General features: G+C 50.5%; 9 protein-coding genes across 9 annotated transcripts; 3 read left to right on the forward strand and 6 right to left on the reverse strand.

The window, feature by feature from the left end:
* Positions 1 to 20: 20 nt before the first annotated feature.
* On the reverse strand, positions 21 to 1,917 carry M436DRAFT_71910 (xaa-pro dipeptidase app; the record flags this gene model as incomplete). Its single annotated transcript, XM_013573272.1, has 9 exons — positions 21 to 177; positions 233 to 351; positions 401 to 656; positions 706 to 749; positions 799 to 1,191; positions 1,242 to 1,369; positions 1,425 to 1,457; positions 1,517 to 1,681; positions 1,743 to 1,917. The coding sequence occupies 9 exons, from the start codon at positions 1,915 to 1,917 to the stop codon at positions 21 to 23; spliced, it is 1,470 nt and encodes a 489-aa protein (XP_013428726.1).
* A 315-nt stretch (positions 1,918 to 2,232) lies between these two features.
* Positions 2,233 to 3,206, forward strand: M436DRAFT_44511 (NAD-dependent deacetylase sirtuin-5; the record flags this gene model as incomplete). Its single annotated transcript, XM_013573156.1, has 2 exons — positions 2,233 to 2,545; positions 2,596 to 3,206. 2 exons carry the CDS (start codon positions 2,233 to 2,235, stop codon positions 3,204 to 3,206), a joined length of 924 nt encoding a protein of 307 aa, XP_013428610.1.
* A 201-nt stretch (positions 3,207 to 3,407) lies between these two features.
* M436DRAFT_71912 (PLP-dependent transferase) lies at positions 3,408 to 4,712 on the reverse strand (the record flags this gene model as incomplete). The annotated part of the gene is made up of 3 exons (XM_013573273.1): positions 3,408 to 3,460; positions 3,514 to 4,410; positions 4,463 to 4,712. 3 exons carry the CDS (start codon positions 4,710 to 4,712, stop codon positions 3,408 to 3,410), a joined length of 1,200 nt encoding a protein of 399 aa, XP_013428727.1.
* A 631-nt stretch (positions 4,713 to 5,343) lies between these two features.
* On the forward strand, positions 5,344 to 6,703 carry M436DRAFT_16680 (alpha/beta-hydrolase; the record flags this gene model as incomplete). Its single annotated transcript, XM_013572903.1, has 3 exons — positions 5,344 to 5,569; positions 5,880 to 6,193; positions 6,338 to 6,703. Coding segments are annotated over 3 exons (906 nt in total), but the record flags the coding sequence as incomplete, so codon positions are not given.
* Positions 6,704 to 7,295: 592 nt separating this feature from the next.
* On the reverse strand, positions 7,296 to 8,117 carry M436DRAFT_80917 (uncharacterized protein; the record flags this gene model as incomplete). Its single annotated transcript, XM_013573356.1, has 1 exon — positions 7,296 to 8,117. One exon carries the CDS (start codon positions 8,115 to 8,117, stop codon positions 7,296 to 7,298), a length of 822 nt encoding a protein of 273 aa, XP_013428810.1.
* A 1,653-nt stretch (positions 8,118 to 9,770) lies between these two features.
* M436DRAFT_71914 (uncharacterized protein) lies at positions 9,771 to 11,060 on the reverse strand (the record flags this gene model as incomplete). Its single annotated transcript, XM_013573274.1, has 2 exons — positions 9,771 to 10,790; positions 10,842 to 11,060. The coding sequence occupies 2 exons, from the start codon at positions 11,058 to 11,060 to the stop codon at positions 9,771 to 9,773; spliced, it is 1,239 nt and encodes a 412-aa protein (XP_013428728.1).
* A 3,316-nt stretch (positions 11,061 to 14,376) lies between these two features.
* M436DRAFT_71915 (uncharacterized protein) lies at positions 14,377 to 15,275 on the forward strand (the record flags this gene model as incomplete). The annotated part of the gene is made up of 6 exons (XM_013573275.1): positions 14,377 to 14,395; positions 14,431 to 14,498; positions 14,555 to 14,686; positions 14,728 to 14,830; positions 14,867 to 14,974; positions 15,034 to 15,275. 6 exons carry the CDS (start codon positions 14,377 to 14,379, stop codon positions 15,273 to 15,275), a joined length of 672 nt encoding a protein of 223 aa, XP_013428729.1.
* Positions 15,276 to 16,288: 1,013 nt separating this feature from the next.
* Positions 16,289 to 17,643, reverse strand: M436DRAFT_43474 (beta-lactamase/transpeptidase-like protein; the record flags this gene model as incomplete). The annotated part of the gene is made up of 3 exons (XM_013572945.1): positions 16,289 to 16,510; positions 16,567 to 17,202; positions 17,257 to 17,643. 3 exons carry the CDS (start codon positions 17,641 to 17,643, stop codon positions 16,289 to 16,291), a joined length of 1,245 nt encoding a protein of 414 aa, XP_013428399.1.
* An 853-nt stretch (positions 17,644 to 18,496) lies between these two features.
* M436DRAFT_71916 (uncharacterized protein) lies at positions 18,497 to 20,241 on the reverse strand (the record flags this gene model as incomplete). Its single annotated transcript, XM_013573276.1, has 2 exons — positions 18,497 to 19,942; positions 19,999 to 20,241. The coding sequence occupies 2 exons, from the start codon at positions 20,239 to 20,241 to the stop codon at positions 18,497 to 18,499; spliced, it is 1,689 nt and encodes a 562-aa protein (XP_013428730.1).
* Positions 20,242 to 20,667: the final 426 nt, after the last annotated feature.

The following is a 20,667-nucleotide window of genomic DNA, read 5'->3' on the forward strand; positions in this document are numbered from 1 at the left end:
ATTTTGTTGGTAAACAGCCCCTAACGCCTGAGCGCTTCAATATCAACAACCTCCTTTACTGCCTCTGTTGTCAACACATAAGGATGCGACTCTGTGATGCACACGCTGTCTTCGATTCGCATCGCTAGTCCTTGGAAGTGCTTGGGCCATCGCTCGTCTTCTGGAACGTAGATTCCTCTGTCAACTGTCAGCTTCCAATCATCTCACGACTCGTACATCTCCAGTCACTCACGGTTCGATGGTGATGCACTCTCCCGCCGTCAGTTTTCCAGTTCGTGGATGCCCGGGAGCGTCGTGAACGTCCAACCCGATAAAGTGTCCAACATGGTGAGGGAACAATGTCTCGAGAGCCTTCAAATTATCAGCATCGCGTCTGAGCCATCGCTGTCACAAGACTTACATTGCCGTCCATGTTAAATCCTAGACTCTTGAGTCCATCGCGCAATCCGTCCTCGGTGATACGATGGAGCTTGTCGAGCGAGACGTTCGCATCCTCGTGACAAAGCGATACCACGCTTCGCTGGACTTTGAGGATCATCTCGTACAGATCTCTTTGCGGGTCTGTGAATCTGCCATTTACTGGCCATGTGCGTGTAATGTCGGTGATGTAGCCACCGTACTCGCCGCCAGCGTCGACTAATACAAGCTCGCCTTCCCTGTGACATCTGTTAGTATAGAAATTATATGCTTGCTCTTTGCACGTACTTGAGAGTTTGATCATTGCGAGTGTAATGGATGCTCAAGCCATTCTGTTGCCTGTTAGTATCTCTCAGCTCTGTGACTGTAATATGATCATACCTTTCCACCAGCAACGACAGGCACGTAAGCCGAGCCATCTAGACCGCCAACCTTGAAGCCGGTATCGAGCATGGTCCAGAGATCCTTCTCGGTACTGATGGATGTCTTCATGGTCTCAGTGAATGCGCGACCAGACACCTGACCAGCCTTTCTCATGTTCAATATCTCGGACTCGCTTTTCTTGACACGAAGGTTGTTCATGATAGGCCTCAGAGGTCTGACGTTGTTCTCTTGTAGCAGCTTGCCGAAGCCTTCCGAGGGTACCTTCTTCAAGCTCGAAAAATATCTCTTGAATGCCGACTTGGTAGTAGTGCCGAGCAGATCGGTGTAGACTTCTTTTGCGCGGCCGATGATATCTGGGAGAAGGGCGTGACAACGGTTAATGTCTCCGGCCTGTAGAACTGTCAACACTAGACAATCATATACAGAAGCAGGGTGTGTACCTCATCGGCATTGAAGACGTCTAATGCGGCCTGGATACCACTTCTCGCACCATCCCACTGTTCGGCTTTTAGGTCCTTGGGTCGGACGAATAGGTGGAACGTGTATTCAACATCAGAGTCACCCTTTTCTGCAGCGTTGTGAGCTATTGTCCTGATTGCATAACATTTTTGCGACGCACCCACCAATGACAGCAAGTGCTTCGGGCTCGTTGAAGCCTGTACGAGTATTGTTCAGTATGTATATTTTTGCACCCTGGTAGTTGATTGGGGATTACCGGTCAGGTAGAAGAAGTTCGGCTCTTGGTGAAACTCGTAGAAGACGGCACCGGATCGGTATTTGATGTCGGAGGAAGCGAGGACAGCGATGGTGTTTTTTGGGAGGGCTTTGGCGAGGTTTGCGCGACGCTCGTGATATTCGAGAGCAGAGATACCGGGAGTCACTGGGATTGAAAAGTGTAAGCACGTATGCAAAAAGAGGATCAAAGGGCTAGGGATGTTTACAGTCGCCTGACGCAATAAGATGCGGGTGTGTCTCATGCAAAGGCTGACCAAACTGCAGGTCGGCAGCCGAGATCAAGGTGCGGCGAGGGACTTGTGCTAGACATGATGATCTGGATCGCAGAAGTGCTGGCTGAGGCCTCGATACGGCTCTCAGCAAAGTGCGACAGCTCCTCATGCTTGGTATAGATGTTTGTCGAGCGTGTCGCGACTCGGACGATTGCCAAAGTTAGTCGGCGACCCTGGCCGTCAACTCCGAAGCACAGACAATTGTAACCTTAAATTTGGCAGATTGCGGGGATCTCTCGCTACCTACGTCACCGAATCTGCCAGCGCGGGTCACCGACGGACGCTCCAAGGCTTATCGTCGTACCTGTCCATACCATGCCTTGACCTTGAACTCGACCGCTGCTCCAGCTCCCTCATTCTATCGCATATCACATCTCTCTGCCAAGCCGATTCCGCCAACGTGTCGGCAGGACGCATACGAAGAATGTCTTCGGACATTGAAAGCTTCGCTGCTCATCTGCAGTCGTCACAACGCATCCTGGCCTTGATCGGTGCAGGCCTGTCTGCTTCTTCTGGACTACCTACCTTTCGTGGTGCTGGAGGCTTATGGAGAACTCATGATGCCACCTCGCTAGCCACTCCCGAGGCTTTCAGTCGCGATCCCGGCCTCGTCTGGCAATTCTACAGTTATCGCCGTCACATGGCTCTCAAGGCACAGCCAAATAGAGCTCACCTCGCCCTGGCTGAGTTGGCGAGGAAACATCCAGCCTTCCTCGCTCTCAGCCAAAACGTTGATGGTACACACTATTCGTCCGTCTACTATCCTCTGACTAACACCCTACACCAGGTCTGTCGCAACGAGCGAAACATCCTGCAGAAAAGCTTCAACTTCTCCACGGTAGCTTGTTCAACGTCAAGTGCACCTCCTTCTACTGTTCATACCATGGCCAAAACTTCACAGATCCTATCGCTCCCGCCCTCAAAATCCCTCTCGACGAATCAGACCCAACCACAAAAGATGCTTTGCACACCAAACAAGATCGGAAAGAGTTGGATATAGCAGACGCAGAAGTTCGCCTCCCCTCTGTCACGACAGCAGACCTTCCATTATGTCCAAAGTGTCAGGAAGGGCTTTTGCGTCCTGGAGTCGTCTGGTTTGGCGAGTCTCTTCCGAGCAAAGTACTCAATGCTGTCGACAGCTTCATCAACGACTCTGAAAAAATCGACTTGATCATGGTCATTGGCACGAGTGCCAGCGTCTATCCCGCTGCTGCCTATGTCGACGATGCCAGAGAAAAAGGTGCAAGAGTCGCCGTCATCAACGCCGCTCGTGCTGATGAGCCAGCGGGAGGCCTTGACGACAACGATTGGTTCTTCGAGGGTGACGCTGCTCAGATCCTTCCCGAAATTTTGAAGGGCGTTATTGGAGAAGTTGAGCAGCCGACAGAAAAATTATAGCCATACGTTGCTATAGACACGATTGCATGAACGCCCTAACGGCCATTTTTGAGGGAATTGCGAAGCATTGATACGTTGTTTGACAAAATTCTAATGACCTGGTTTGGAGAGCCTTGGTGATTTTGGATCTGATCATTCTTGCATTTTGATATCGCGTAATTTGCATACACATTTACTGTCGTATTATACATATTGAGCAAGCTAGTTGGAGAGTACCTCATCCAGCACTTTGACGAATTGCTTGATCTCGTCCTCTGTGGTTTTGTCAGCTCGAGCGTCAATTGATCCCCATATCCAACAAACTTACCAGTATTGTAATGCACCAGACTCACTCTGATAACACCATCCACTGGATCCAACCCCATAACCTCCTGCACCAAACGGTTCGAGTAGAAAGCACCCCAGCGGAAGCCAAAGTCACTCTTTGCCTCTACAGCATCAACGACATCTTTACTCTTGCGTCCATCGACCGTCCAACTGATCACGGGAACACGCTTAGCAGCGTCCTTAACAGGCTCACCCCAAATCTTGACATCCTTTCTCGAATTGAGATAATCGATCAAAATTTCCTGCAGCTTTTCCTCGTGAGCAGAAATTGCGTCCCAAGGAATCTGAGACAAGTATTCGCAGACTTTGGGGATGGAGGCAGTGAGTTCGTAGTTTGCGGCTGCCAGTCCCAGTTTGTCTTCCAAAGATGCAGAGCCCTTGAAGTAGTGGCCTAGTGTTTGCATGGCTTTTTGGCTGGATTGCTTTGCGTATAACATGGCGATGTGGGGGCCGTAGACTTTGTACCATGAGAAACAGTAGAAATCAACGTCCAAGGCCCGCATGTCTACTTGTCTGTGTGGTGCGTAGGCTACTGCGTCAACGCATAGCAAAGCTCCAGGTACGCTGTGCACTGTCTCTGCAATACTCTTGATGTCACTGATTGTACCGAGGATGTTACTGGTATGCGTGCAACAGACTAGCTTTGTCTTGTCCGAGAGCAGGGTCTTGAGGACCGAGACCTCCAGCTTTGGGTTCTGCTTGTTGGGCGCGTCCCACCACTTCACAGTCAGATCTCTCCAAGCAGCCATCTGGAGCCAGGATGCTATGTTGGCTTCGTGGTCCAGTTTCGAGAGAATGATTTCGGAGCCGGGAGTAAGGTGTTCGTATAGTGCCAGGGAGAGATTGCGGAAGAGCTGGGTTGTTGATGGACCGAGTACTGATCGAGTCAGCTTCTCCTCATATTGACACATGTCTTTGAAGTTACTTGCCGACTTCTTCAGAAGTGACATTGATATATTTGGCCACTGCATCCTTTCCGGCTGCGAAAAGGTTGGTCGATTTCTGAGCAATGGGGTATGAAGCACCTAGTTGCACATTTGTACCACCAAGATATTCAGAAACCGAGTCAATTACTTCTTGGATGACTTGACTTCCACCTGCATTGTCAAAGTAGACTTGCTTCTTGTCCAAAGCGGGAAAGTGCTTGCGAAGAGCAGTAACGTCAAAGACTTGGGCCATGATTGATGTTTAAGAGTGCTGATAGATTTTGAAGTGATATGGTATGATGGTGACCTGGTAGAATATGTCGAGAAGAGTATGATTCTTATAAGAGATAGGTCGACAGCCAACATCCAAAGCTGTTATCACCTATGTCGGCTCAAGCGCCCTATGCCAAAACACTCTACTGACGATCACGTATGACGCCCTGAACACCTTACAAGGGGGATCGGAAATCGATTGCAACCACCATCTCAGCCAGCGAATAACAACATCGGCTTTGGCTGTGTTCAATTGCGTGATTTACCAAAACTCATGAGGGGGACTGGCCATATCCTTGCTCCATTTCGCTACTGACGAGCACTGTTGTCCTCCTTCCTTGCCAGCGGCGAAGCCTCGGCGTCTTACGGCATCTCGGCTACAGATGTCCCATCAGAGCGAGACGACATCGACCTTGATGTCTTCACACTTTGTAAGTTTATCTTGGTACCTCAAATAATATTCACTGCTGATGGACATAACAGCAAGAGACCTTAAATTCCTGGCCATCGGTGCCGCGGCCTCTGTAGGAATTGTTGCCTTTCTCACCTCGCAGTATCGAGGCAATATACACCAACCATGCCGGATTATCGACTCGCCATTATCGTTGATACAAAAGAGTTTGACGGACGAACAGCAAAAGAGACTTCCTTATGCTCCTGATGCTCTCGAGGGAGCACGAGATGTCGCCACTCCATTTGGCAGCATAAGAGTTTATGAGTGGGGACCAGCAGAGGGCAAGAAAGTGCTACTGGTACATGGTATTAGTACGCCATGTATAGCTCTGGGTGGGCTGGCAGAGGAGCTGGCACAGAAAGGTTGTCGTGTGATGTTGTTTGGTGTGTTGTTCTTTCCTTTCCTTTGCTTTGCTTTTCTTTTCCCCTCTCCACTCCACTCCATCTCAGCCCCAAATTCGGAAAAATTAGGAGTTCATCGTGAGATGTGAGACCGGATCGCTACACCGTGTTTCAAAATCAATACTTCAACAAGAAACCTCTCGATGTGGTTGGGAAGTTACTACATCTTGAGAGTCGTCCTCAATCAACCTGTCGATCATCTCAAGAAATCAACAACGCTTGCAAGAACACAACATCGCATACTCTCGCTCAATACTGGACCAGAATAGCTAACCTTCAAACAAATATCCAGACCTATTCGGCCGTGGGTTCTCATCTACCCCCGATCCCGCCTCTCAACCGCAAGACATTCAACTCTTCACCACCCAAATCCTCTTAGTCCTCTCCTCGTCCCCACTAAGTTGGACAGGCGATGGCAATCGATTTGCTTTGATCGGCTACTCGCTAGGTGGAGGCATCGCTGCATCATTCACCTCGTACTTTCCAAATATCGTTGAATCTCTGGTGCTTATCGCACCTGCAGGCCTTATGCGATCTACCCGTATCCACTGGACGAGCAAATTTCTTTATGGTGGATTTTTACCTCGCAAATTAGTCGAGTATCTGGTTTGGAGACGTCTGGGCGGCATTGATGCCTCTTCATCTGCTTCTCAGAATGCTGCCAACGACGAAAACAAAACCACGCCCATCCAAGCAGCAGAACAGGAAACGCCGTCTCATCCAGCACTTGCTCCCGACTCCTCCGCCCAGATCTCTGCACGCAGGCCTTCTGTCAGTATAGCAAACGTCGTAGCATGGCAACTGCACCACCATGCCGGTTTCGTCTCCTCCTTTGTCTCCAGCATCCAACACGCACCCATCAGTGCACAACATGACATCTGGAGAAGAATTGCTTCCTGTCAGAATTCTGTCATCCCATCCACCCAACGTCTTCTCGAAGGCAAAGTCTTGCTGTTGCTAGCTAAAGACGACAATGTCGTCATTGCTGACGAAATGTCGCAAGATGCACAATCGGCGTTGGGATCAGATGCTGTAGACATCAGAGTCATGGACGGCGGACACGAACTTCCTGTTACAGATGCAGAACTCGTTGCTCAGACTATTCTGGACTTCTGGAATTGAAGTTCTTGCATATATGTCAGCGGCGTGAAACCCCAAGAACAGGAGATACGTGAAGCATAGAGGAGATGAAAGCCATAGTCCTCGAAATCTTGCTCTGAACTCTATTTGCTGTGCTTCCGGAATCTGCTGCAGACATGGTAGGGACTTTCGTTACATGATTCAACATTCCCTTCCATTTGCCCGCCCTCGGAACCTATGACTGGCTACTTCTACTTGAGCATTCCGAGTTTGCTGTATGCGATGCACTTTCCAATGTTTGTTGCAAAGTCCTTGAGCGCGGCTTGGTTAGCCTTAATCATCACACTGTCATGCTGCGCGATAAGCAACGGGTCATCCGAGTATCCGTTGCGTCTGTAAGATACGTCTGGAAACAGAGCCTTGGCCACGGTAACCTGGTTATTCAAGTCGGCGCTGATGATATCCTGGAATGCACTCACATGATCATAGCCTGCTTGTGCGCGCGGATGCTTAACCCAAAGCTTCCAGAACACAATAAGGGCTTTGCAAGCCAAATTTTACGAGGTTGCTGTGCCAGAAGATTGCATGTAGGAGAAGGTGTGTCGATGACGAAGCAGTGTTTCCACATTCATCCTCGTCGGCCAATAGTGTTCTGTATACCACCCATCTGGAACCGCAGTCCGGTATCCGCAAGCCAGATCTGGTCGTCGCGCATGCCCGCACTAAGCTCTCTCAATGGCTGGAAATTGCTTGCAATCACCCCCCACAGCGTATCGAGACTACCCACGGCAACATTGAAGAATGGTTGAGAGCCATAATCGGAGTCGGCGTCTTGGGAAGCCAATGGAACCGCAAGAGCGTAAGGAATGATCGTTTCCGAGGTCCATGGAATCGGAGTAAGAATTTTGGAGTCGAAGAATGATTGCAGCGATGCCTCGTTCACGACCAAGTACATTTCTGGTAGCATCGCTGCTTCCGTTTGAGCGAAGAAGTTGCTGTAACGTTCTGCCACTTGCTGTGGACTCGCGCCTTCCAACTGAGGATCCTCGATCCATTTGATCGTAAAGCGGCGATTGACCTCAGCTATCCCATCAACAATCGACTCTCCGTCAAACATCGAACTAATCACAGCATCCCATTTGGATTTGAACTGACTCCATCGCTCACCGTCATCATAGCGACAAGTCTTGAACACCACAAAGCCCCAAGTGCCATCTCCAGGATGATATTGCTGCAGAGCTTTCATGTACAACGGCACCTCTGTCCTGCGCAACTCATCCACCGTCTGTATCTTTTCGCCGCCTGCAGCGATGCGTACGGAGTCCTCTTGAATAACTCGCGCTTTGTGATTACGACTTGCTTCCGACATGAGTTCCTGGAAACCAGATGTGCCGAGTGCGGAACGCAAACTGTCGAACATGCCGTCCTTTTCTTCTTCTGGAAGGGACATGATGTCGGCGGAGGTTGCATGGAGTAGAAAGTCTTTTGACCAGCCTTTGGGCCAATATGCTTCTGGTACTGAGGCGAGATTTGACATTCTCCTGAACGAAAGTTGACGGTTTTGGTGGGACGTATGTGATTGGAAGCTTTCGAAGACAGTGTGAATAGCTCAGAGCAGAGGTTCTGTAGTAACGTGTTTACCACGGGTCGACCACCAATTCAATCAACCTCAAACAAGGCCTTGGCATGCATGATATTGCTTACCGACGTCGATCTATTGCTCTTGGAAGAATTTCACTTCCTGATGAACGCGTTGATTGGCACAACGGGTTGTCCGAAGTTCTCCCATAGCACTGTTCGTCCAACCACTGATCTGGATGTCCGTCGAATATCCATCAACGCAATTGAATCCACACGTTTCTTATGCAAGGTAGACATTGACATGAACATAACAATCAAACTCGCAAACGAACATGCCAAAGCAGTTATAGAGTGCGACCGGAGCTGAGAAATGGTGTGAGGCTTGCGCGCTTCCTATGTGAAGCTAAATAAAATCGTCCATTCGCTGCAGTTCTCGGATATATAGACAAACATATGTTTGTACTATCCATCAGGTGTTGTAACAGCCTGTATAAGGTGTAAGTTAATAGCTGAATGTGATTGAACTCTGTATCGGAGGGTGGAAGTCGCATAATTGTGGACGCAGCATTCTGAGTCAGGGTCCTCTGCTCAACATCATCACCTTAACAACCAGGACCACGACGGACCATATCGATGCTCCATCCGCTAGGCAGCTAGCAGAGAAAATAGCGTTTCTGCCGTTAAGAGCACTGTCAATGATGGATGCGCAGCAGATCATGACAGAGGGTTTATCACACAGAACCGATAGAAGTCCATCGCTCGGCTCCACTTCAAATCGATTCTGGAGTAGGACATAATCCACGATATTTAAAAGTGCGTCGCATGCTGCACACTGTCGTGTCTCTGTCAACCATTGCTTGTGGAGAATTGGCAAAACGAGGTTACGTGAAGCAAGGAGAGGAAACCGACCTGCATACGGTACAAGCACATCCGATGCACGTTTCTATCAAGGTCACAGTCACACAAGAAGAAAAAGTTTTGGAAAAAAAGTTCTTTTTTTTGGTAATTGGAAAACACATCTGCTTTTTGTGTTTATGCAAGCCTCTTGGCTTATGGCCGGGTATGGAGGAAAATGAGCGAGAGAAAAAGCGAGAAAAGAAAAACGAAAAGACAAAACAAAGTGGTATCCCTTTCCCCTCCAAAATGTTTGCAATTTGGTATGGAAGCCTCGTGGGCCAAAAGAAAGAATGAAAAGCAACAAGCACGAGTCGAGAAAAGCAAGACTCGTCCCAAAAGCAACCACCGTCGTCGAGCAACTTTTTTTCTTCTCTCGGAGTTTTCGGCGAAGCAACTCGGCTATGCATGTGTTTGCGGCCGTGATAAGCTATGTTCGGGGTAATAATGTGCAGATGCGGTCCACCAGATGATGATGGACGGTACGAGAAAAGAAACGCTGAGAAGCAAAGGATACTAATGTATGTAAAACGCTTGCAATGCAATGAAAAGGTCGAAGGGACTGGCTGATACATGTTGTTACAACGGAAGAACATGGAGCGTCATGGTGTGGCACGAGAGTTGAAGCTCATTGTGATGGGTATGATGTCGGGTATGAGCTGTACTGGTATGACGATTGGCTTGGGACAGAAGTCATGTTTGAGCATGCGTGGAGGCGGTGCATCAGGTTTTGGTTCACGTTGTAGCTTGAGTTGTCGTAGTAGTCCTTCTCCGGGGTCTCAGGAGGTGTAAGGACACCAATGGGAACTGCAGCGTATACAGCCTTCTGGGGAGTCTGAGGTGCCATCATAGCGCCAGAGACTTGCTGCACGTCCAGTGTCGACTGTGCTGGCGAGGGGTACGTTTGTTGCGATGCAGCCTGCTGCTGCTGTTGTTGCTGCATGAGGTTTTGGCGCTGCAGGAACTGCTCCAGAGTAGTGGCGACGTTTGAGAGATGGGCGGACGAGTACTTGCGGAAGAGAGCCTGCGAGGGACGCGAGAGCTGGTTGGAAAGGTCCATGACGACGTTGGAGTCATATCTAGCGGCCCACTCTGGGTGATGCACCTGAGGACGACCAAGGACGTAACGGGCAAGAGCTAGCGAAGACCTGGCCATGACTGAAGGCAACACGGGGATGAACTCCTTGTGGTAGAGAGCCATTTCGGAGATGTATGTAGCCATGTTCTGCACCTCTGCATCGGCACCTGTTTCGGAGAGAGCAATCTCGAGGAAGCCAGTAACAGTTGGGTGACCGACGATCCAGTTGAGGGTCTGCAGCACGTGCCATTCCATTTGTGTGAACATGTCGTCGTCGTAGAGAGAGCAGCACATGGACTTGAGTTCCTTGATGGTAGGCACACGTTCTTTACGATCACCGTACTTGGCGGCGATGAGTAACGAGGCACAGCCGACCAGCTGATAGTGACGCTTGTAGACGACACGCTTCGAGCAGTATCTGTCGAGAAGGTTGACGGCAAGGAACAAGGTCTCGGGGAGGAGTTGGAAAGCGTGGTGAGCTTCGAGGAGGAAGTCTAGGAGGTAGGGACGCATAAACCACTGAATCTCGGTTTGAATCTCGATGGAGTTGATGTCCGGCATCGTCTCGGCCTATCAGAGGTCAGCAATACATCATGTAGATGACGAGTCGGAAGATCTTACCTCCATGACCTCCATATGCTCAAGCACATCGTTCAGGTACACCTTGCTCGTCAGACGAGACAAGTTGGCAGCCATGTGCTTTTGTTGAACCTTTCCGATAGCACGTGCTCTCTCCCTCTCAGCAGCTGCTCTAGCAAAGATGCCATCTGTGTTTTCGTAGCCCTCGACGAAGAAGGTATCGCAGTGGCCGTAGCTAGTCTGTGCTGTCGTGGAAGCCATGTTGAGGTGAAGTTGTTGGTTGAGATTGGTCAATTCGCCAGGATTGACGGATGAGTATCTATTAATGAGTGAATGGTGTATGAACACTGGTTGCTTAAGTGTAGACACCGAAGAATGGACAGTGTTGGTGGTAATGAAATAGAAGGACTGTAATTAGTTGGACGAGGGCTGTTGTAGATGGTCCTAGAATCACTGATCTTACTGCCTTGGATGGCTTGAAAGATGCAGGTACAAGGAGTCCACAAGAGAGCTTAGATTAATTAGTTCTGGAAGTGGAGAGGGGACGCGACTGTCCAAGCTGAGTATTGCACATACCTTGGGAAATGGGGTGGCAGCGAGGCAAAATGCAGAGAAGTGAATCCCTTGCGAATTAAGGCTCAAATGTCGACTGCAAATCGGAATGCCGTAGATGGTGCTAGCCCGATCTTGAGGCGTAGAGAACGAATCAACGACTCCACCAATTCTAATGAGAGCGCGTCGAGGAGTTCGCAGATAGGTCTGGGGAATGTCAGTCATTCACGGGTCAATGATGGAAAGGCACGTGCGCTGCAAGGGATGGAAATGTGTTGACGGATCAAGACAAGGGAACTCACCAGAGAGAGCTGGTCTTCAAGAGATTGACTTGAAAATGCGAGTCGATTGAGAGATCGTTTGCTGAAAGAGCTGTGATGTGTTGATATTAGTGAATGTAGTTTCAAAAGTAAGTCAGTCATGACTGAGGATGCTTGAGATAGCAAGTGACGACGGGCTGACGGCCGAAGTCATGCCGGAAGGGTAGGGAAGGAGCCGTATGGGAATGAGACACGGCCTCAAACCAGGCCTACAGTCGTCAAGAATGCAAGCGCGATCGCTGCTGGAAGTGTCCATGCCTTGACGGCGATGGAACGTGAAGACCCCGCTAAGTAACTGTGTCGACCCAACACTGTTGAAGTGTTGTGTAATATGCCCAGTGCTTCATTGTATAAAATGGTATTGTTCCATGGTATTCATGATATGGGTGCAAGAAGAAGCTGCGACTTGCAAGGCTGAACCGCCAAGGTACTTCATATGACGGTTCCTGCTATTGCGTTGCGTTCTCGAGGCAGGCTTCGTTGCTGACCATGAGCGAGCATGGAGGGCATCATTGACATGTCAAACAGTACGAGCAGGGTCTTTCTTCCCTTCTGAGGTGCTGGAATGCGGTGGTGCCATCGACGACGATTTCCTCTGCTCCTTCCTTGTCCTTCCAGCTTGACCTCATCCTTATCTCTTTTCATCAATGTCATGACCCCACAGCAGGTTTCGGTTTCAGATTGATCGACGATGTGTCCTATCAAATCAAAGGGAGAGCCGGGCAGAGAATAGGGGGTTGAAGGATGAACAGCTTGAGCAATGCTCACGTACCTTGTACTGAGGAGGACTCAAGTCGAGGTCGAAGTGAGATTGCAAGCTGATGAGGCTGACGAGAAGAGGTGAAAGGGCCGTCCACAGCTCTGCGTTCAACGAAGAGGAGAGGTCGGGGCGGCTTGAAAGGTCGAGGGGAAGGCGGCAGCGACGATGTGTGGTCGTGTTGAAGGGTTTGATGGGGGCCTGAGGTCGAAGGGCGGTAGTCGGATGGTGAGAGTCGACAGGCTACAGGTCGAGGTCGAGGGTTATACGACGAACGACTCGTGAGGGGCTGGGAGGTAGGAGTAAGGTATGAGAGGAGCCGTTTGAGAGCGGTGACCGTTTATCAAAGCTCCATTGACTTGGTCAAAGAGAAGGATTGGGGAAGAGGAGGAGCGGGAGAGAGTGAGGGAGGAGCAGGGAGAAGAAGAGTCGACAGCCTCGGACGGAGGTCGTGTCCAGCAGATGGACGTGGTCGATACGGCCTCTGCCTCCTGGTGGAGATGGCACTGGCTCTGTCGGCCTGGCTCTACGAATCTTGGCTGAAGCCACTCTAGCCGCTAGCGTCGCGCGTCAAAGCGTTGGTACGTTGCCTTCTACATAAAATAAAGAGCATCGACCGGTTCCATACACGCACGCTTGTCGGAATACCCGTCGCAGGAAACACTATCCTGTCCGATCGTCTGACTTGGGGCATAACGCCCCTTACCATACTTTGCCCGCTGCGAGCTGCCTCTTTGTTCATGTGCATCCATGGCAAGGGCAGCAAGCATTCAGATCCAGTGCTATCACATGTAATTGGGGCTGCTTAGCTCGACGATGAATCTCGGCTTGAGCAACCGCCCAACCCAACATGCGACATGCGACATGCGACAGGTGCCTCTCTGACGACGCCTGACGACAATCCCCAGCCAATCTTGCAATCCTTCTGCAACCGTCACGAAACACACTTGGTGTCGAGCCTCTGCTTCCCACCCTTCCTACGCGTCCAGTAGTGCAGGGACAAGCTTCGTTGGCGAGCACGAGATATCAGCTCCGCCCGGTCTGCCGGCGCCTCCACCAATGAACCATTGTCCATCTGCATCATTGAACTCCTTTATACCCCAGAACCTTGAAATCAACCGCCAATCTTTCCACCACCGCAGCCTGCACCGGAGTACCGTTTGAGAGTTCTGTCTCTCCCCCTGCTTGCTGGCTTGCTGGCTTGCCTGCCTGCCTGCCGCCGCCTCCGATCACCAACCAAGCATATGCAACCACTTTAACGCCGTTGCAAAGTCTCCGTATGCGCGCTTCACGATCGCGGCCGAAACGCGTCCCACGCCTTGATTTCTATATCCAAATTTCATAATCTGCTTCATATTATATCCAATGCTGCACCCCTGAGTTACTCTATACGAAGATGATCGTTATTCTGCCCGTGATGAGCCATCGTTTGAAATTATGCCTGTTCGCGCACTTTACGGGGAGCAATCAAATGCAATATCCAATATCATCCTCCAATAACAATCTCGTTAAAAGTCGTCCGTTGGACTGATCGAGCAGGTGTGTCACTCTCGGCGGTTTTCGGTCTTGAGAGTAGCAAACATGTACAGCAGTTGTGGTATCCGAGCGGAATCGATTGTTTGAGTACAGTAATGCAGACATACATGTGCTCTGTATGCAGACTGCCGACGAGAATTTTCGATCTGGCGACTCGCACTTCCTAATGAAGCCATCCCAAGTTCTCAACGACGAGTCGTCGGTGAGCTTCTCCTCCACAGTGTTACGCACAGATTTCAAACTCTGCGCGGATCGTGTGTTTATCATCACATCCTCGCCCGTTCTGCATGTTCTTTCCCTTGTCCGCCTCGTCGCCAATGCACGGTGGCTGTCGATTGACTCGGCGGAGCGAAGCCGTACGACGAGGCTTCGCGAGTATTCCCTCGCGGCCCGCGCAGCTTGCATGTCAAAGATGACATATCGCGCCGCTCGTGTATGTAGTACGGTTGACTTATACCCAGTCCAGCTGTCCTTGCTTTGAACTTTGATAGACGATCGTCCCACCATACGAGAGCCCAGGCTATGCATTCTTTCGTGAGGGACGACAGTTTTATTTTTCTTTCCACTTCACATGCATTCAACATTTCAAGACTGCATATGCCGTCATACGAAGGCGCGGCCGTAACACTGTCAGTGGAAGATTTGGCGACGCCTTTCTTCCTGGTTCACCCAGTTCCTTGAGCAACGAAGCTCTCCCGACATCGCGTCTCAGCAAAATATACGTTGCGCGAGAGCCCTGGCATGATCTACAACGAACAAAAAGAAAGAAGAATTGACATTCGCTAAAAGCCACGCGACCAGACAACAAACGTTTTTGTACAGCATGTTACACCCGTTTCTCCATATCTTGTATACCTGTACAAAATGTCCTTTCCCAATTTCTCCACAAAAGGCTAATTTAGATATGCTTACATTAGATCGGCATCATCTGAACAAGCCTCGATCATATTTATTAATACACATCATACTCGAATTGAGCCTCCTACTATCCGTTTCATCAGTTATCCATCGTCTGTTTTGAATGAGCTCGGGTTTCCACAACTCGTTAATTCGACATGCTCACTCGCAGATAGGCCAAAGTTGCTTTTTCTTTTGCGACTCAGTTGCTACGTTCAAACCTCCACACCACCTTCATCCTTCTGCCCTGGTCTTGCCGTCACAAACATCCTCGTCGACCACGGCAACCAAGTCTCGGGTCGCTTGGCAAGACTTTTTGCGCGGACTCCACACCTACCGATCAACATGGATACCCGCCATCCGGGCAGAGGCTTTTCCAATAGTTTGAAGACATGCAGAAATGACTTTCGATGAGCAACAATGGTAAGTTAAGTCGCCATGCCCTGCCCCCGGATAATCATATGTGCCTGAGCTCCGCTTCGTGTCAATAGTCACTGCCGTCGTGGTGTCAGAAGCCTCGTGAGTTCTTCCTCCTCGTTTCCGCACGCACGCAACTGACTACTGCAACGGCAAAGCGTTCCAATCTTCCCACAAGTCTCGCGCATGAGCAAAGGTCGGCCGACACAGATAAACCTGGTTCATACTCCACGGTACCTTTTCGTCTCTCCACAAAAATGATGTGCTTGCTGTTTCCGCTAGGATTCACAAGTTCAGCCCCCGTTTCGAGCAAAAGCATAACGGCATCTGCATACCCGCCATGCACTCATGATTCGCACGATATAATTCACAAAACGCGATACATACGCGGTAAGACGCGATCCACTTTACGCCATTGTTCGTTATCGATCTGCCTTCAATCTCCTGACCACCCCCTTAGCGGCTCTTCTCAGCCATTGACGAGAGCGTTAGCCTCGGCCGATCGAAAACGAAAAAGGAGTAAAGTGGTCTACGGAGTGAGACGCGGCAGATCGCGAAACCTTCGCGTTCCGCATTCCCACTTACATTGCCGCTTTTGGACATGTGAGCGCGGGATACATCGATCTCGCGGCGGTTGTACTTGTTGCTAGTCGCTTTGATTGCATCTTGGTTGATCGCGTGCTGACCCAAGACACAGTGGCTTAGAGCCTCGTTGTGGTATTGATGTAATCGATAGGTATGAGACTTCTGAGGCTTTTAATCAGCTGCTCGCAACGGAGGATGGCTCTGTGCCTAGCTCTCAGCCGTAGCATGCCGTGTAGAATTGCCTTTTGCCGCGCGAAAGACACAGACACAAGAGGACAATTCAATTGCAACCGAGCAAGGCTTACGAACAATGTTCAGATCTTGTCTCAAAGTCTAGCTGGCAAGACGAAAGCATCTTCAATTCAGACAAAAGGTACCAGAGTCAGCTTATGAGACCGACTAACCCGAAAATCAATTGACCGACTTCACGCACCCAAGTTCTGGTACACAGCAGTCTCTGCACCGAACCAAGCACCCATCACATGGGGGTCACCAAACGGCATAACCTGACTGGCAATCATACCAGCAACACCCTTCTCACGATCCACCCACCAGAACAAGTTTGCGATTCCTGCCCAGAACGCAGTGTTCTTTCCACGTCCGGTGACTCCGGGCTCAATGGTCAACATGGCACTGAGACACCAACCCTACAATCGCTATTAGGATATGGTCAAGTCAATGCAGTGACACACAAATAACACACCTGTGCGACATCTCCTTGAGGGTACAGATCTCCCAGTGGATTCGAGTGCTCTGGCTTTGCGTCAGGGATGCCCCTTCGACCAAAGTCTGGCATCTGGGTAATCTGGTTCTCAAACATGTGCTTGACAGTCTCGGGCTTGAGAATCTGTGCCTTGGTCGTGGGACACGTGCCATCGTTCAACAGCACAGCAAGCACCTTGATATAATCCGTAGGCCGAGAATACAGACCAGCGCCTCCACTGTTCAGAATCCTACTCTGCTCTTCTTTTCCGTCAGCTACCAGTGGTCGGCGGTATACGTGATCTCTTTCGACGGCCTTTTGGCTGCCGGGCCAGCGTTGGTGCATGGAAGCGAGATTTGACTTCATCTCCTTTGTTGGGAACATGGTTGTGTTGTTGATGCCTAGGGGTTGGAGGATGTGTTGTTGCATGTAGTCGTTCAGAGACAAGCCGGTTTGTCGCTCGAGTGCGATGCCCGCCCAGTCGATGTTGATGCCGTATTCCCATCTACTGCCTGGTTGATTGACTAGAGGCATTCTCAAGACCTCGGTCGGGTCGCCGCTGAAGACGTCGAAGCCGACAGGGCGGCCATAATCCCTCAGCTTGGGGTTGAAGAATTCGTATCCAAAACCTGCCGTCTGTGACGCATGTCAGAAGGGAGCCAGAATCGTCGAGCAGATAGCACAACTCACATGCGACAACAACATCCTCAACGTAATCTCCGCCTCCTTATCCTCCAATTTTCCATCATCAGTCAATACTTGCACCTTTTCCAACTCAGGACACAGCTTATACAACTGCTTGTGATCATCAAGGTCAAGCTTGCCCTGCTCAACCAACTGCATGACCGCAATCGCAGCAATCATTTTGGTGCAGCTGGCAATCCAGAATGTGGTTTCCAAAGTCATTGGCTCTTTGGTGTCTAGTCCACGGTTGCCAGATGCGTTTGCTGTGAGCACTTCGCCATCTTTGTTGATTGCTGCAAAGACTAGACCGGATACTCCTGTTTCTGGGTTGGAGGTCACGCTGTCCAGGGTGGCTTGGACTGCCTTGTGTGTGGCTTCTGATTTGGAGCTCATATCGATGTGTACACTGCTGCTCTAGGCCTTGGGTTGAGTGTGATGATGATCAGAGTATGTATGCTCAGATAGAAAGTACAAAGACAAGGACGCAGAATCAAGTTGAACGCAAACCCGGATTACCAGCCCCCTCTGTATAACAGTTCCCCCGAATGCCCCTCTTTGCCCAGGAGACCCCTCCAGTTACGTGACCGAGGCTGACAGGGTCCTGCATGCCGCCCAACTGCGAGCTCCATAGCAAAAGTTTCTAGAGCTCACGACCCCGCATGATGCCCCGCAGTTGACCGAAGTCTAAATCAATCAAGCTTTCCCACGCGGATCCCGGAATTCCCGGATTCCCATGTCCTTTGATCCGAGAATTTGGTCATTCTTGATCAGTGGCTCAGCATTGCGATCTCTTGCTTCGAGTTGGGCCAGACATAGATACACAATGGGCGAAGTCGACACAGGAAGTCAGGGTATGAGGTGTGGACTGCATTCTGCAAGTAGTCTCTGGTAATTATCGCCTTTTGGGATTCTAGTGACCTTCAGTAGTTTCTGCTTCGAATGCTTGGTCTGTCGATAGCAATGGCACTTCAACAAGACGTCGTGCGAGGTCAATGCCACTCGTAATCGGTCTTGCAGCTCATCACTGCCTTCAGTTCCAGCCTGTGTACCTTTGACAGTCAATTTGGATGGCCTGGGAGGCTGACGTGAGATGTAGCTAATAAAGCGACACTGTAGGAAGACCGATTTCCTAATCCTATCAAGATCGCGCTTCCGAGTGATTGCTGACTAGGCTGGAAACAGCCATGCTCGTGATTTTTCTTAGAACTCTGCGGTTTGCATACAGTCGATAGTGGCTTAGCACACCTCAGACGGTCTTCGATCGAGCTTGCTTGAACTTCTTGAACTCTTTCAATGCCGCCATTACTAGAGGCACAGCCATAGGGCCGAGCAAGGGCACATACACTGCGACCTTGTGCTCGTCTGGGAAGTAAACTTGACCAACCATAGACGGCTCAAAGAAAGCTTGCTCTGCTTGAGCTTCTGCGATACGGGCATGTTCCAAGGCAGCATCATAATGACCTTCGTGAAGATGAGAGCATGCGGTCTCCAGATGGTGAATCGTCTTTTGGACTGAGTCCGCGACGTTGTCAGGGATGGCGATGCTAGTCAGCTTGAGTGTCAGCCTGGACAACGAGCCGAGAGTCGATGAAGCCGACAAGATCAGCGATGCTGCTCTCTCGCGTGTTAAGCTGGAGAGACGGAGTGGAAGTGAAGGCGGTGACTGTGGCAAGCCGATGAGTGACTCCAGCTGTTCAGCGAAGATGCGCACAACCGGTTCCAGGTCATGCTTGCTGAGGACGGTGTTGTTCTGACCCATGTCAGAGTTCAGTATCTGAACGCCGCCCCATTGTGGAATCAGCCAACTAGTGCCGCCAGTCTCCTCGATCACCATCGGAGCTTGCTTAGGGGAGGGAACATAAGCAACAAAGTTGATGGTTGGGCCCACACCAATGCTTGGACTCAGAGGCCACTCAGCTGCATTGATGAATGCACTCAAGTCGGAGCGCATCAGTGTCCACTGCTTTGATGACTCGTCATACTGAGGGCCGTGTAGTGATGATGACAGGGATGCGTACAGCTGAACCTGAGTATCAACGCTGAATTTGCTGACGGACGAGAAGGAGGCCAAGAAGGGACTCAAGTACTCGTCGAGCGCTGCTTTGATATCCCATGCAGAAGGCGATGCTGAGCCTGTGAAAAGAGAGAACGTCAAATGGTAGGTTGATGCATACTTGAAAGCACGATTAGACCTTTTCCTGTAGCCTTCGACAATCGAAGATGAATCGACGTCCTCTAGAGATTCTTGATGAGCAGTCTGCCCGTTCAAGAGATAGTCTAACGTGATTTGCTCTTCGACAAAGAGCTTCAGAAGCTCAGTCGTGATAAAGTCAGCGAGGTCAGATACAGCGGTGGGCTGGTTTGACGGCAAGGACCCATGGTAGATACTGAGAGTAGGGTCAAAGGGCTGAACCTTGGCCACTGGGTGAGAGTAAGATGCATCAAGCACGAGATTGACGGTAGCTGCAATCTGACTGGTCACAGCCGAGGAGGATGAAAGGTCGGTATGTTGCGCATCTGCTGACCGATCTGCAGTACCGTGCCCCGAAGTGATTACTCGCAAGCGGTGAATGGGAGACTTGTTTTGTCTGTCCAAGCCCTGTTGAATCTGCTGAGCAAGTTCGGTGGTGGTTGCAGAGTCAAGATGGCTAGCAGCAAGAGCGACGTGCACGGGGAACTCGAGTTTACAAGTCTTATGATTGTTTAGTGGATATGGTAAGATAGAGCGAAAAGGCGAGGCATAATTACCTGACCTGAGGCCCACGCATCCATCGACTCCAAGGGCAGTGCAGCGCGGGGAACAGTGGTCGTGGCGTACCAAATAGGCAGGCCGAGCAGGCCGGCGATGGCCCAGAAACAGAAGATGATCCATCGACGTGTCTTGACGCCCTGCGGAGACTCTGGTGGAGGTTGTTTCCTGGCCAGAGCAGCGTGGACAACCCCTTCGGCAGGAGCGTCCTCGACAACACTGCCAGCTGGCTGAGTGTCCATCTTGCTCTTTCTCGAAAGCAATAAGCACTGAACGAACCTCTTGAGAAAGGAGAAGTTCCAGCTCGGAGTTGGACGAGGGGCACGGCTTGGCGGTGCGGACCTCGGACGGTGGATAGCAGATTATGATTGGCGCGCCGGTGCGCCACATAACAGGGCAGGTTGGGGCTGTGGTGGTGGTGGTGGTGCATGTACAGGTACGAACCCAAGCCGCGCGTGTTCTCGCTTGCTAGCATCTATTCTCGGTCTGCTCTTCATGCGTGTGTCGGCCTCAGACCGAGAGAGGAGCATCTTGTGTTTACTTTCTCTCCCTCTGGCTGTTTGACCAACAAACTTCCATCAAAGATATCCATAGCATCAATCTGGCACAAGTCGCGTGTCAAGATTCCAAGTTCCGCGGCACTCCAGCCATCATCAGCGTCACCGTTA

The sequence above is a fragment of the Aureobasidium namibiae genome (assembly GCF_000721765.1).
Source record: "Aureobasidium namibiae CBS 147.97 unplaced genomic scaffold scaffold_6, whole genome shotgun sequence".
In the NCBI taxonomy this organism is placed as follows: Eukaryota; Fungi; Ascomycota; class Dothideomycetes; order Dothideales; family Saccotheciaceae; genus Aureobasidium; species Aureobasidium namibiae.